The sequence below is a fragment of the Sciurus vulgaris genome, assembly GCF_902686455.1.
Source record: "Sciurus vulgaris genome assembly, chromosome: 2".
Taxonomy (NCBI): domain Eukaryota; kingdom Metazoa; phylum Chordata; class Mammalia; order Rodentia; family Sciuridae; genus Sciurus; species Sciurus vulgaris.
Genome location: NC_136462.1, coordinates 35,642,251 through 35,656,501, shown reverse-complemented (window position 1 = coordinate 35,656,501; position 14,251 = coordinate 35,642,251). Strand labels below are relative to the sequence as shown.

Sequence of the window (14,251 nt, the reverse complement as noted above, 5' to 3'; positions counted from 1 at the left end):
AACAATATTTTTAGTGTACCTGTGTTTTGACTGTGACCTGTCAAATGTGGAATCTCCCACTTAGGCATCAGATTGGAGCTCTTAAAAGTTTTGGATTTCAGAGCAGTTAGGATTTGAGATTAAAGACTTACCTGTACTTGCTCTGTGGACTCAAGTAAGAATCTGGTACTCATATCAAAAATTTGATTCTTCTACTGGATCCTTAAAGCAACAATGAACCCAAGTTCTGACAGAGATATTTTTGAGTCACTAATTCTATGAGATTTTATTGACTATTCCCATGTGCTATACAACTGTACTTAGGGAAAAGATGTAGGAAACAGAGATGAATAAAAAAAAAGAGAATCTTATAAATCTGGCATCCTTGGCTACTGCTGCACTCAGAACCTCTTGGTCAATCATCTTTTCTCTACTTTGCCCTAAATACCTGTAGGTCAGTCATGTCTACATTTCCTCTTTCTTGCTACTCACCAGGTTCAGAGCTCAAACTCTGAAGAAGCACTGCAGCCAGTGTGTGGCAGTAACTGAAGAAGGTGCCCACGTAGTCAGTCTCTCTGCTGTTTGCCAGGGTCTGTTTGCTCAGGTTCTTTTGGAGGAGCTGAGCCTGGATGTGTACAGGGTGGGCCTCTGCCTCAGGAGTTTTCTGGGCTGCCTGTTCCACCAGGGAAGAGAGTGGAGTACTCCGGGGCTCTGATAGGAGTTATGGCAGGGGAAGGGATACAAGCTTTAGTCCTGCGCATCCAGTTTTGAGCCAACTTCTGAACAATACATAAACCGAGCCTCCTGTACACTGACTGGGTCATTCAATAGCCTCAGTCTAAGTACACTTAGATGGTGGAAATAACATCCTAATTTGGTCATCTGCACAAGTGATGCTCAGTCAGGAAGAACTCTGAGTCTGGAGAAATCAGGGAACATAATTGTGTTGTTGCCCTGCTGTCTCTGGAGTGACCTTTCTGAAAAGCACAACAAGCTTTTGGGAAGGTTGATCAATATATACTGAGTACCTGCTGGGTATACTTCTCATAAGGATAAGAAAAATGTTTCATCTAATAGAGTGTTAATCATTCTTTCCAGTGAGAAGTGGGGAAATGGGTGAAGTTCAGTTCTGAGATGTGTCCGGTCAGCTAAAGGTTTGGTACAGCCCAGTTCTGGAGTCCTGGGCCTCAGCTGCAACACACTCCTTTGTTCTCAGCTGTGGCTTCTCCCCAGTTCAGACCATATCTGCTTATCTGTTTCTGAGTAGACAGTCCCATACCTGGCAGTGCTAGTGCCTCTCTCAGTGACTGAAGAACCTGATCCAGCTGCTGGGAGAGAGTGGTGTGGCTGGCAACACAGTCCTCGGTAAGGCTGGGCCAGCACATCTGAAGCAGCTCAGTGATGCTGCACCGGGGAGGGCTTCCTCCCTTTTCTTCCGCAGTCTCTATGGAAAGCAAATGAAAAAGTGAAATCGGCTGCTGACCTAGTGTTCTAAGTCCAGGAGAAAATAAAAATTGGGGGTGGGAGAGAAGCAACTCACCTGATTTAGTTTGTCCAGCTAATGTAAGTGGATAATTGAGAATCTTAGTAATTTGCTGAAGAACAACTGGAAAACCTTGAATACCTTCAGCATTGAGGAGTACCTGGTCTAGCCGTCGACCTGGAAATAGATGAAAAGGGAATGCAGAAAATTAGATACTCCCAGAGGTTGATACTCAGCATTGTATTTACCTGTATAATTTTATTTTCTCTAATATTAGGGATAAAATAATTGGAGTATTTTGGGTGATGATCAGAAAATCTGATTTATTTCATGCCTGAGGGCACTTCTTATAGATTTGCCTTGATATTACCCTCAGTTATGGACTTGAGCTGGTGTCCTATCTGTCTTTGATTGCCTAATTCTGTCTTCATATACCTGATTCCTCTAAGAATTCCATCTACACATTCTGGGACATTAGTAACCTTAAGGCATGATTCTCCCTGCAACTGTGAGCCACTGAATTTCCTCTTATACATGGGCTTATAAATTCATGATGGTTCCAGGTTTTAGGGTAAGTAGATTCACCCAGGAGGGGCCTGCAGTCTAAAGGCAAAAATTCTATTTGTACTTCTTTTTCTGTGGTGCTGGGGCCTGAACCCAGGACCTCGTGCACATGCTCTAACTGAGCAACACCCCCCAGTGCCATCTTGTGCAATTTTGGAAGGCATATTTCTTCCCCGAATTTTTCTTTATTAGAGCTTTACAGTTATGCATGGTAGTTGGATTCAACCTGACAAACTCATACATGCATGGAAACTGATTGCAGTTCATGATCCCACCTTTTCCCTCCTGTCCTCCTCTCCTCTCCTGTTCTCCTTCCACTACTCTATTGACATCCTTTCGCTTATCTATTAATTTATATTTGATTGGTTCTTTATGTTTATTATCCTTCCCTCCCCCTTTCCTTTATTTTACTCTAGCTTTTACATATGAGAGAAAACATTTGACCTTTCAGTTTCTGAGTTTGGCTTACGTCACTTCAATTCCATTCATTTGTCAGCAAATCCCATAACTGCATTCTTTTATATGGCCAAGTAGAACTCTACACTACACTACACACACACACACACACACACACACACACACACACACACACACCCCACAATTTCTTCATCCATTCACCCATTAATAGGCATTTGGGTTGATTTCATAATTTAGCTGTTGTGAAGTGTGCTGCTATAAACACTGATATGACTGTATCACTGTAGTATGCCAATTTTAGATCTTTTGTCTTTCCTGAATTTAATGCTAAGCCAAGAAAGCAAATCCCCAAATGACTGTAGATTGCTCTATCTATTAAGGGGAGACTCTTAACAGACTATATTTATGCTATCAGATTAGACATGAGGACATATAACTAGGAATACATTTAACTAGTAATCTTTGTCCTCTAACCCCTAATAATTACTTTCATCTTGCAGAAGTTATCAAGTCTCTCAGGAGCTTATCTCCTCAACTGAGAATGAAGAGTAAGGCTAGCAGCCCACTCACCCCTGTTTTCAAGGCTACTGTGCAGACGCCGTTCAGCTGTTTCCAAGAGCTGCTTGCAGGTCTTCCAGAGCTGGCACTGAGAGCAAGCTAGGTCAAATGCAGCCATGGCAGGGGGACTGAGGTCTTCTAGAATCTCTCTCAGGGGAGCAGTGGGTTCCATGAGAGTAGTGCTTATCCAGAAGTCCTCCTGGAGCGTAGGGATAGGGTCTGCAGAGGTGCTCAGCAGCTTGTCAGTCACATCAGATATAGAGTAAAATACCATCCCTGGAAACCCAGCATTGGAGTAAAAGCAAGGGGTTAAAAGGATTCTAATGACTACTTTCATTATAAAAAGCAGTTATTTTAAAAAAATGTTGAGGCTGTTCTGCACAGGATTTATGACTATCAGGACCATCATAATGTACAGTTCACTTTCATAGCATCAAAACAAGTCATGAACGGGAAGACCAAGAGAAACTTAGAATGGCTAAAATGAGGGAGAGCCCCTTCCAAACAGGGTCTAAAAGCAGGCTGAGAAAGAAAGAAGTGGGTCTGTGTGTGCTAACTGGAAGAGATATCTAATATTCATTGTCAAAAAAGCAAGGTGGGAAGCAGCACTCATTGTAAGAGCATATTTACATACAAATATAAAAAGGATGTGCCTATATATTTTTCAAACAGGCATACAAAATTTCTGAGAGGACATAAGGAGCAACAGGAGCAACATGTGATGGTAATTTGATGTATAGGCCAGTAAGACCAATAAGAAATGTGAAAATGTGGGACCAGATTCTACTTTCAAGACAGAATGGAAGATGAGCTTTTTGGCAGTGCAGCCATAGCTGGGAAATTGAGACCTGTGGATCTATGGGCTATAAATATTAACAGAAAACCTCTTCATTTTGGAGACAGTAAAATTATGTGCTTTACCCCTCAATAATTACATGTGAAAGAAAAAAACTTTCTTTTTTGGGTACTGTGGATTGAACTCAGGGGTGCTTAACCACTGAGCCACATTCCCAGCCCTTTTTTTATTTTGTTTTGAGACATGGTCTCACTAAGATGCTCAGGGCCTTGCCAGGTTGCTGAGGCTGGCTTTGAACTTGTGATCCTCCTGCCTCAGCCTCCTGAGCTGCTGGTATTACAGGTGTGCACCACTGTGCAGGCACAAAATAAACTTAACTATTTCCCAAAGCCTGAGATAGTGGCTGCAGAACACATGGTGGGAATCACATTCATGTTTTTAAGTCACAGAGGACAAGCTTATTGAAGTGGCAGATGTGTGAACACCTGGCTGAAAAGGTTGGGTATGGCTAGAAAACTACTCTGAATGTGCTGGGATTGCTATTTTTCAAGACAGTATGAGGCCGGATTCCTGCCCGTTCTCATGAAGAGCCTATGATTTGAGTGATTTCTCCTTTCACATCCTCTGCTCTTCCCTAGCTACCTCACCAATTAAGGGGGCAGCAGGGAAGAAGCCTGACCTGCTGCTGCAGCGTTGCCAATGGCCTGTAGAGTTGAGCGGCCACTGCCCGTCCTCCGAATGGTGTTGCTACCCCCATCAGAGTTCTGGTGTTCAATCTTGTGCTCTACTCGGGCCAGCTCCTGGATCACTTCCTGGTAGCGCTCCATGAACATGAGTTCCCCTGCACTGGGTGAGGACTTCAGGTTGAACGTGAACACCACCTGTCACAGGAGAGGGAGGAGCATGGCTGTGGTGGGCCCAGAGAGTCAGGGAATGTCTAGAGACAGTAGGTCTTGACAATCATTGGACTATGGCCCTCAGATGTCTTCTTTGGAGGGTCAGAAGAACACTGAATGTTAAAAGAATAGATCAAATACAAAAATAACTCATAAAAGTCAGAGAGAAAACCAAAAGCCCAGTATAAAATAAGCAAAAGATGTAGACAGTTTCAGAGGATATACTAACTAGTACAGAAATGCGAGAATGTTTTCCCTTATTAGTAATCCACAAATTAAATAACAATACTATTTTGTATCTGTCACAATAACAAAGGGTAAAAATAAATCCTCAGTGTGGGGGGTGGTATAGAGTTAAACTGTCACAACTGTTCCTGAATAGTAGTTTGGAATCCATAAAGCTATACAAACATAAATCTATATAAATGGGGCTGGGGGTACAGTTCAGTGGTAGAGTGCTTACCTTGCCCATGTGAGGCACCACATAAAAATAAATAAATAAAGATACTGTGTCTACTTACGACTAAAAACAAATTTAAGAAAATCTATATAAATGTCTATAAAGACATTTTTAGTCTTTTGACCCAGTAATTTCTATGAGAAACTTTGTTAAGAAAATAATCCAAAGGCTTAACACCTAAAGGCAATTATCTTGGCATATTACAACCATTACAAGGTTGAAAATAACCTGAATGTTGGGCAAAAGGAAAATGGTTAAATGCTACTTGAACAGACTGCAAGGTCATTAAAATTGATATTATAAGGTCTATGCTTGTATTATAATGTAAAAAAAAAAGACATAACTCAAAATTCTAGACTCAAAATAATTTCAGCTACATGAAAGGACAATAGTATGTTGAAAAAATAGTTGCCAAAAAATACTGTCTTTAACATTGGTTGTTCCATTCAATAGGGATAAAAGTAATTTTATTTTCTGAGTAATACTTTTGGGAATTTTCTTATAATATGAACAACTTGTTCTATAACCAGGTTAAAAAAAATAAAGTTTATATTAAATTAAAAAAAAAAAAAGAGAGAGAGAGAGAAAACAAGGCTAAAGGAAAGGAAGAGTATGGAGGTCATTTAGGGGTAAAGGCACCATGAGACTCCCAGGTGACCTCCTTTAGGTTTGGGTTTAAGATAGGGTGGGAACAACAACAGAAATCAAAGAAACCAAATTTTAGGGCTGGGAGCATAGCTCAGTGGTAGAGTACTTGTATAGTGTGTGTGAGGTCCTGGGTTTGATCCCCAGTACCAAAAAAGCAAAACAACAGAAAGAGGCTGGTGGGGTGGGGTGGGGTGGGGGGCTCCTGTCTTCTCCAGAGGAATATAATTCTCATTATTACTAAAATATGAGATCTAAAATGATCTGAGGAAAGATTATCCTATCTTCTAGATTTATTCCTTAACTGAACTCACAGTACAGAAAAATTTTGACCTCCACGTTTAGGGACCAGCATAAATATTAAAAATAGACCAAAGAATTTTGAACATTAGAAGAGTAGTGTTTTATGATATGCTGAGGATTTTTGCATTTCTCACAGTTTATGTGTAATCCTCTTAGCATTCCTACAAGGTGGGAAAAGCAGGTATTATATTTAACTTCAACTTTCAAATGAGGATTCTGAAGCTTAGAGAAATTGAGTCTTTCTGTTTGCTACTCCAGTGCTACTTCCCCTATACACCCCTGGGCATGCTAGTTTGCCAGCCCCCTATACTTCTTGGATATTGAACTGGCATTCTATTTATTATTTTTTAATTTTTTGATACTGGGGATTGAACTCAGGGGTGCTTTACAACTGATTTATGTTCCAGTCCTTTTTACTTTTTATTTTGAGACAGAGTCTCTCTAAGTTAGCCAGGCTACCCTTGAACTTGTGTTCCTCCCATCTCAGTCTCCTGAACTGCTGGGATTATAGGCATATGGCAATGGATTCAGTAATTCTATTGATTATTAAAAACTGCATCATGATTTTTAACTATAAGAAAACATGGATGTGTTCAGAGAGTGAATACAAGGAAAGAAACAAAAATATTTCAATGTTTTGAAGGGGTGGCATTGTGGCTGAATTTTTTAAAAATCTTATGCTAAGAACAAATTCAGGGTTGGGGTTGTAGCTCAGTAGCACAGCACTTGCTCAGCATGTGTGAGGCACTGGGTTCAATTCCTGGTACCACATAAAAATAAACAAATAAAATAAAGATATTCTGTCCATCTACAACTACAAACCTCCCCCCCAGAAACAAAACCACAATGCAATGTCTCTAAATCCACAATGGTGAGGACTGGGTCTGGACATGAGGACACTCCTTTCTATTTCTGCTTGATGCGGCTCCCCAAGTGCTCCTGAGGGTTTCTGGTGTCACATGTATCCAGCTTTACCTGAAACCCAGTGGGCTACTGAGAGGGGATGAATAGGTATTCTTTACTATTTCAAGGTACAGCTGAAGCTCTGTTACCTGATGGGCTTCTACAAAGTTCCCCCGCAGAATGCAGGATGCCAATAGTGACTCAGGTGGGGAGAACATCATGGGAATAAGCGAACTTTGAGGTTGGGGCTGCAACCGGCCATCCAACTCATTCCGTCCAGACACAGCACTCAGACTGCCCTCTGTTGGGACACAAGAACATGGGGAGTCAGGGAAAGAAAAGAAATCGTGGAAAACCATATTGCTGCGTCCTCTCACCAAAGTCTTATTTCTCAAAGTCCTTCTCTAAAAAAGGTCTACAATTGGGTCTTGATTATTCCTTGAATAAAGCAAATCTATGCTACATAGAATTATGACAAGTACCAACTATCTTCCTTGGCATTCATCTGTTTCTCTCTGTTGATAGGTAACTCCATTGAGTGTGAAACAGCCCTTTCCCCTTTTCCAGCTGACATCCGTTTGGTCATATGCAGAACAACCTTCTCGAACACAAGCATCAATTTCTCAGTCCTGGTTTTTACACCCTGGTATATGGCAACCCTGTATCATAGAAAGCTGCTTGAAGTTGGCAGCTGGTTCGGATCCACCGTACCTGAAGTACTTGTGCTCAGCTCACTACTTGTACTTTCCAGGGATGGATTGGAGCCTCTGTCCCAGCCATCTTGAGGTATCAGGAAGAAGAAAGAAAATTAGGTATCAACTTACAATGTAGAAAGTGTGTAGCTCACATGAAAGCCAAGGCTGGGTAGAGTGAGAGGATAATGGCCAACTCCTACACCTGCTGCTCCTACAATGGCAAAGTATAAGTTTAATATGGCCCCAGGTCTCATCTGGTAGTAGCCTACACCAGTGGTTTCCAACTGTGAGTCTTGAAACCCTAGGACTTTTCAAGTTATTTCTAAGGGTCAGTGACTACAATTTATTTATAGTCTGAAAAAAAAAAAAAAAAAAAAAAAAAGCATAACTATTATGACCAGGAAGCATCAGAATGCAAAGAAGGGTTACAACATTTTCTGACATAGAAAAGGGTGTCCTTATATTTGAAAAGATATGGCCCACCAAAGACCACCCTGTTCAAAGCCCTAGAAGAAAAATTTCTTAACAGTAGTTTTCCTGAAGTGTTATGGCTTGGCAATGAGGTTTTCTGTCCTTTGGCAAGTTCATGGGGAATCATATCATCCATGTGAGGAGTCTCCTTAGCTCAATATTTGGGCTCCCATTTAGGATGAGAAGCAGAAAGCTGCAGGAAAGAAATGATGGGCTGCATATTCTTGGGTTGGGTGAGTCAAGTGGATGCAAACTCTGCCTTTTGACCCACACCAATTAACTGAGTGGTTTGAGAGCCTGAGAAATTCAATCTTGATTGTTCCAGGTTTCTCTTATGGTGTCCTCCAACCGATCCAGTATGTTCACCTTTCTTATTGCCACTTAGCTAGACCCTGTTCATTCCCCAGAACTTGGTTCAAGTCAACTCTCATGAAATCTGTTTTCTTGACTTTCATAAGACCATGCTTATGCTCCCTTCTAACACATTTCTTTGGTATTCAGGCAGTGCATCAGTTCAAATTAACTTTTCATGTATACTGGCTATGCTGGTACATTACATGTTCTTTGAAGGCAATGGCTTGATCTACGTCTTTATTCATTTTTGACAAGATACGTAGTATTATTGTGAGGCACTGGGAAACTTATTCATTTCTTTTTTAATTGTTGAAAAGATCAGTACAAAAACCACCATGAAAATTTGATTATCTAAAAATTTAATATTGCACACCTGGATAATTCTACCATATTAAATTCCTTTATGAAAAACATATTCAAAAGACAAAATAGAGAAAAAAATTATGGGACGCAATGACAAATTATTTTCATTAATATACAAACAACTTTTCTATAAGTCAACAAAACAGGTAAGCCCAATAGAAAAATGAGCCTTATGTATGATTAGGTAGTTCACAGAAAAGTAATAAATGGTTGGAAGTGAAGATGGTGGGGTGAGGTGCGCCTTGGCTCTCTGGTCGTTTGGTCTTTGGGCCTGGAGCAGGCCGGTTCCTGGGAGGCCAATTGTGTCTGCTGACCATACAAGGATCCTTATCACACAGGATGAACATTTTACTTTTATATTCATCTCAAAACAAAATTCTAAGCTCAGGACGTGGCAGATTCAACACAGAAAGAAACTCTTATGATACAGCTTATTCTGTTGACTTATCCAGGAAGAAAAAAGCAACTGACATGGGTCTTCTGCAATTCACTTAATTACCAAGGAATTATTTTGCAAACTGAAGGTTGATGCTTAATTTCAAACAGGTGCTTAGGTCCTGGTATTTGTGAATTATCTGCCTTTTGCTCCAAACAAGAAGACTAAATAAAAGGCAAGTATGGATGAAAAAAAAAATATATGTGTACATGTATACATAAATGGCTAATGAACTTATGAAAAAACAATCTTGTTCAAACTAAAAAAAAAACTGAACAATGGAACACTGTTATTGTATTAATTATATTGGCAAAATATTAAAAAACCTGATACTACTCATTTGATGAATGCATGTATAAATAGGCAATCACATCCAGTTCATAGAAATATGAATCAGTCTTCAGGTAATTTGGTAATGTCTATATTTTATATCCAAATATTTTTGATCTAGTAGTTCTGCTAGGAAGTTATCCTGTACTAGATAAGTACATATACTACATAAGTATACGTTAGTATATACTACGCAAGTATGCATAAAGAATGTATAAGGTTGGTTACTGTAGCATTGTTTTTACTAGTAAAAACTCAGAAGCAACTTAAATGCCCACTAACAGAGCATGAAGGACAATGTAATACTAAGCAGTCTTAAAAATGTTAAGTGAAAGAAGTTCTTAGTCAAGTATGGTGGGGTATACCTGTAATCCCAACAACTTGGGAGGCTAAGGCAGGAGAATTCCAAGTTGTAGGCCTGCGTGGGCAACTTAGCGAGACTCTGTCTCAAAATAAAAATTAAAAAGGGCTGGGGAAGTTGCTCAGTGGTAGAGCCCACCTGGGTTTAATCCTTAGTACCACACATACACATACACATTCTCAATGTATAATATGATACATTCATGTATATAAAAGGATATGTGAAACAAACAAATTGTGATTCTTAATACACACACACATACACACACACACTATATTATGCATCTGTATATGTGAAAAGATATGTACACTTGTACTACATGGAACATTTCAGGAAGGATATGTAAGAAACTATTAATAAGGGGCTGGGTTGTGGCTCAGTGGTAGAGTGCTTGACTGGCATGTGAGAGGCCCTGGGTTCGATTCTCAGCACCATGTATAAATAAAAATAAAATAAAGGTAAAAAAATAATATGCAAAATATTAAAAAAAAAAGAAAAGAAACTATTAACAAGAGTTAGCTGGTGTCAGTGGCACACACCTGTAATTCCAGTGACTCCGGAGTCTAATGCAAGAGCATTACAAGTTTGAGGCAAGCCTCAGCTTCTTAGTGAGGCCCTAAAAGCAACTTGGTGAGACCATGTCTCAAAATAAAAAATAAAAAAGGGCTGGGGATGTAGCACCAAAAACAAAAACAAAAACGATCTAACTTAGGGGAGTGAGACCAGGATAAGCTTATAATGCTCATAATACTTGTTGTTTGGACCATGTGCTCTATCCTAAAGAATATTACATAAGTAGCATTATAGTGCCTGCCTGGTATAAGGAGAGAGGCACGGGAAGAGAGCCCTTTAGATTACCTGTGCGACTCCGTCTGGTTCGACGACCCCGACGGAGACTAGAGTGCCGAGGGGCAATGGGCCGATATCTTCTGGAAGGTTGTTCCTCTGAAATAGCAATTATAAGAACAGGGATCAACTTTGATTTGACCTGTCTCTTGGGGGAATGGGTAGGGGTTGATCTGTACTGACCTCTGAGGCATGGAGTACTACCCAGTGTTCTGACACTGGTTGCTAAGGTGATAATGCCCTGAGTAACAGTGTGATTGTCACACACTCCTACCTTTCTAGGATTTTTCTCCCTCCCCACTTTCTGGGCATAGCAGTTCTGCTGCCTCTTCTCACCTGAGCCCTGGTTGCTTGTTACCACCTTATATCTCCACTGGGCTTCAGAGAGGACTTTGGAAAACCGGTGCAGGCGGCTCTGCAGTCTATCTCTGCTTCCTGAGTGGCTCTGGTCTTCTAGCAGCTTGGCCTTGTCAGGGGGGTTGTGGCTGCTGATCTCATCCAGCTGCTCCTGCAGAAGCCTGAGGAAGGCCCCTATTGCAAGCTCATCAGCCAGAAATCCACTGACACCACTAGTAAAGTGCTTTAGATCCAAAAAGTTGTGGCTGTGAGGCCCTGGGGAATGGTCTTTTGACTCTGCCTTCAGACAACTTGGCATTGTATGAGCAAGGATCCTGGGGGCTCCCATGGGACCTTGTTCTGATTTCCTCTCAGGCTGTGCTACGTGCTGAGGGCTCTCTGATGGAGACCTCAAACTCAAGGGAGTCTTCCCCTCAATGTCCTCCTCCTCAGCATAGTCTTCAGGCAGGTGAGGCTCTGGGCGAAGGTCAGTAGAGGTGATAAGGAGCAGTGAGAAGATGTTTTCTAGAATTTCCAGGCATAAAGAATCAGGGATACTGCACAGATACTGTTGACACCTGGCCAGGTATTTTGTGAAGAGATGTGAAGCACCTAAAGAAGTATGTATAAAAGGCCAGAGGAAGAGAAGAGAGAATGCAAATATTATTTGCCAGACTTAAACCTTCTCACAACTTTAACTCACTTATTTTTTAATGACTAAGGGACTGGAGGGAATAGTCAGAAGAATAAGACACTCAATCATGTTTCTTATTGATTGGCAGAAAGATTTTTTTACGTTTAAGTACAGCTTACTGAACACTCATTACTTTGTTTTTGTTTTTGAAATATGACATTATTCCTCACATCTGACAAATACTCCATATTTCAGTTCTAGCAATGAAGGCAACATGAAGACTCTTTTATTCCTCAATTTTGTTTTAACACATTGTTATGCTAAAGGTGATCACAGGCTGTCTAGATCTCTTAATGAACACTCCACAGACAAAAAATGACCATGTTCAGAAATGAAGATCAATTCAAAAAATAGAAGAGAAAAAGAACTGAGCACTAGTCACAAAAGGCAAAGTTAAGGAGAGTTATAAGTAATTAAGAAAAATATGAGAGGAAAGGACATGAGAGTGTTATTTCTCACATTGCAGATTGTGACCCATGAAACTGACTTAAGGGCTGCATTAAAAAAAATGCTACAGAACAGAAAAAAATTACAAGTGTGCTCTATTTGTATTGTCTCTGAAAACTTAGTTTCAGTTTTATGTATCACACATATAAACATACACACATACTATGTAAACACATAAATGATATACCTGGGTAACACTGGAGCGTGACATGAAATGCCATTCTTGACATGGACTGTAGTTTTGTTTTTTTGTTTTTTGTTTTAAAGCATTTGGAAAACACTGTACTAGGTGATATGATCGAATACCATTAAAATATAAGCAAGAGACTTGCTTTCTCTATGTCCCTTTGATTAAGAGGCTAATAAGCATTTAGAGAAACAACATGTATCCCATTAGTTTAAATAAAAAAAAAAAGGCTAATAAATAGATAAAATTATTCCTGAACACCATAAAATCAAAGTCACCTCAAGCACTTAATAGGCCAGGCTTTACCAGCACCTGCCAGGGATGGAAGGCAGTACCATACCTGGGGAGGGGAGAGAGTCATTTGCTGTCTCTGCAGCCAGGGCCATGTCCTCAGAGGAGCTGTTTTTGCAGTCCTGGCACTGGGAGTGCTGGTGTGAGTTCACACAGAGGGCATAGATGGCATACTTCATGGCGCAGAAGCCCTGATAAAGGGTCAAGTTCTGAGCCTGGCTCTGGTGCTCAGGGATTGGGGCATCAGTAGAGTCTGAATTACAGAGAGAAACAGGCAGAAGTTCAAAGTTCATTCCAAAGAGGCCATACTTACAGGTTCTAACTCTCATTTCTGAGTCTGCTCTGAATCTCTTCCAGGCCTTTTCCCTAGTCAACATCAACTTTCAGTCCCCTCCCCTTCCTCCTACATATCTCACAACCTCTACAAGGCACTGCTGTCCAAGAGTCTGTACCTCCTAAAGTTTTGTATACTAGTCCCAGCACTTTTATTGCCCCCCTTTTGTCTTTTTCAAGTTCAAGTTCCAAAGGTATCCCAGTGGGTCACCAGGAATCAGACTTAAAATATTCTTTGAAAGGTTTTTGTAGTTGTATACAGAAGCCAAATTTCTAATTCCTTTAAGAAATCTGATTAAAAAAAATTTTGCCTATCTTTCCAGGAAAATAATGGAGTGTGGTTAACACTGGTTTTACAAACAATGATAGGTTCTTTTGAAAATTAAATCAAGGGGGCTGGGGATATAGCTCAGTTGGTAAAGTGCTTGCCTCATGTGCACAAGGCCCTAGATTCAATTCCCAGCACTGTAAATCAATCAATCAATCAATCAATCAATCAAAACAACATCCCGGCTGTCAAATGAGAAAGAAAGCCAAGTGTCTCTGGCTTCTGTGGTAGGTTTTAACTATACCATGGAACGATTTTTGACAGCAAGAAGAAAGCGCTTGTTAATAGGTATTGAATTTTAAAGAAAGATTAAGGGTTGAAAAGAGGCTTTGTTATTGTTTCAGGCAAGTCTTTTGTCTAAACCTCATGATCTGTTCAAGAGTATGGAGAGGACGTGCAGGGAAGGGCACAAAATGTGCTATGAAAAAGATGTGAAACATGAAACCTCTCATCAAGAATTTTAATAAACACTGAAAATGACAATGCTGTGAATGCAAACAGCAGGTCCTAATTCTACTTCATTGGAATGGGAGTATGCTAGCGTTTTCTGGGATGATTCCACAGGACAAGGATGTGGAACTGTGCCCATGGGATTCCCTACACCTCACCAAAAAAAGAGGAGGAATGCCTTCAAGTCCCATACATAGCCCTAATTTAGAGGACATCTGCTGGACCCCCCCTCTTGACAGATACCTGGCCATCACAATAAATCCTATACTCAAGGAAACACTTGTATGACCATTCTAAGAGGGAATGCTGGCCAAACTGTTCCATC

The 14,251-nt window shown here is 40.4% G+C and overlaps 1 protein-coding gene across 1 annotated transcript in view; it reads right to left on the bottom strand.

Moving 5' to 3' along the window:
* ZFYVE26 (zinc finger FYVE-type containing 26) overlaps nt 1-14,251 on the bottom strand; it is a 61,543-nt gene that overhangs the window by 35,616 nt on the left and 11,676 nt on the right. Inside the window, exons 10-19 of the mRNA XM_079126582.1 lie at nt 12,865-13,068; nt 11,197-11,808; nt 10,873-10,959; nt 7,716-7,784; nt 7,154-7,305; nt 4,477-4,678; nt 3,014-3,277; nt 1,520-1,639; nt 1,259-1,423; nt 472-690 (exon numbers count right to left, since the gene is read on the bottom strand). Coding sequence (XP_078982708.1) covers nt 472-690; nt 1,259-1,423; nt 1,520-1,639; nt 3,014-3,277; nt 4,477-4,678; nt 7,154-7,305; nt 7,716-7,784; nt 10,873-10,959; nt 11,197-11,808; nt 12,865-13,068 — 2,094 coding nt within the window. The remainder of the gene's footprint in view (nt 1-471; nt 691-1,258; nt 1,424-1,519; nt 1,640-3,013; nt 3,278-4,476; nt 4,679-7,153; nt 7,306-7,715; nt 7,785-10,872; nt 10,960-11,196; nt 11,809-12,864; nt 13,069-14,251) is intronic.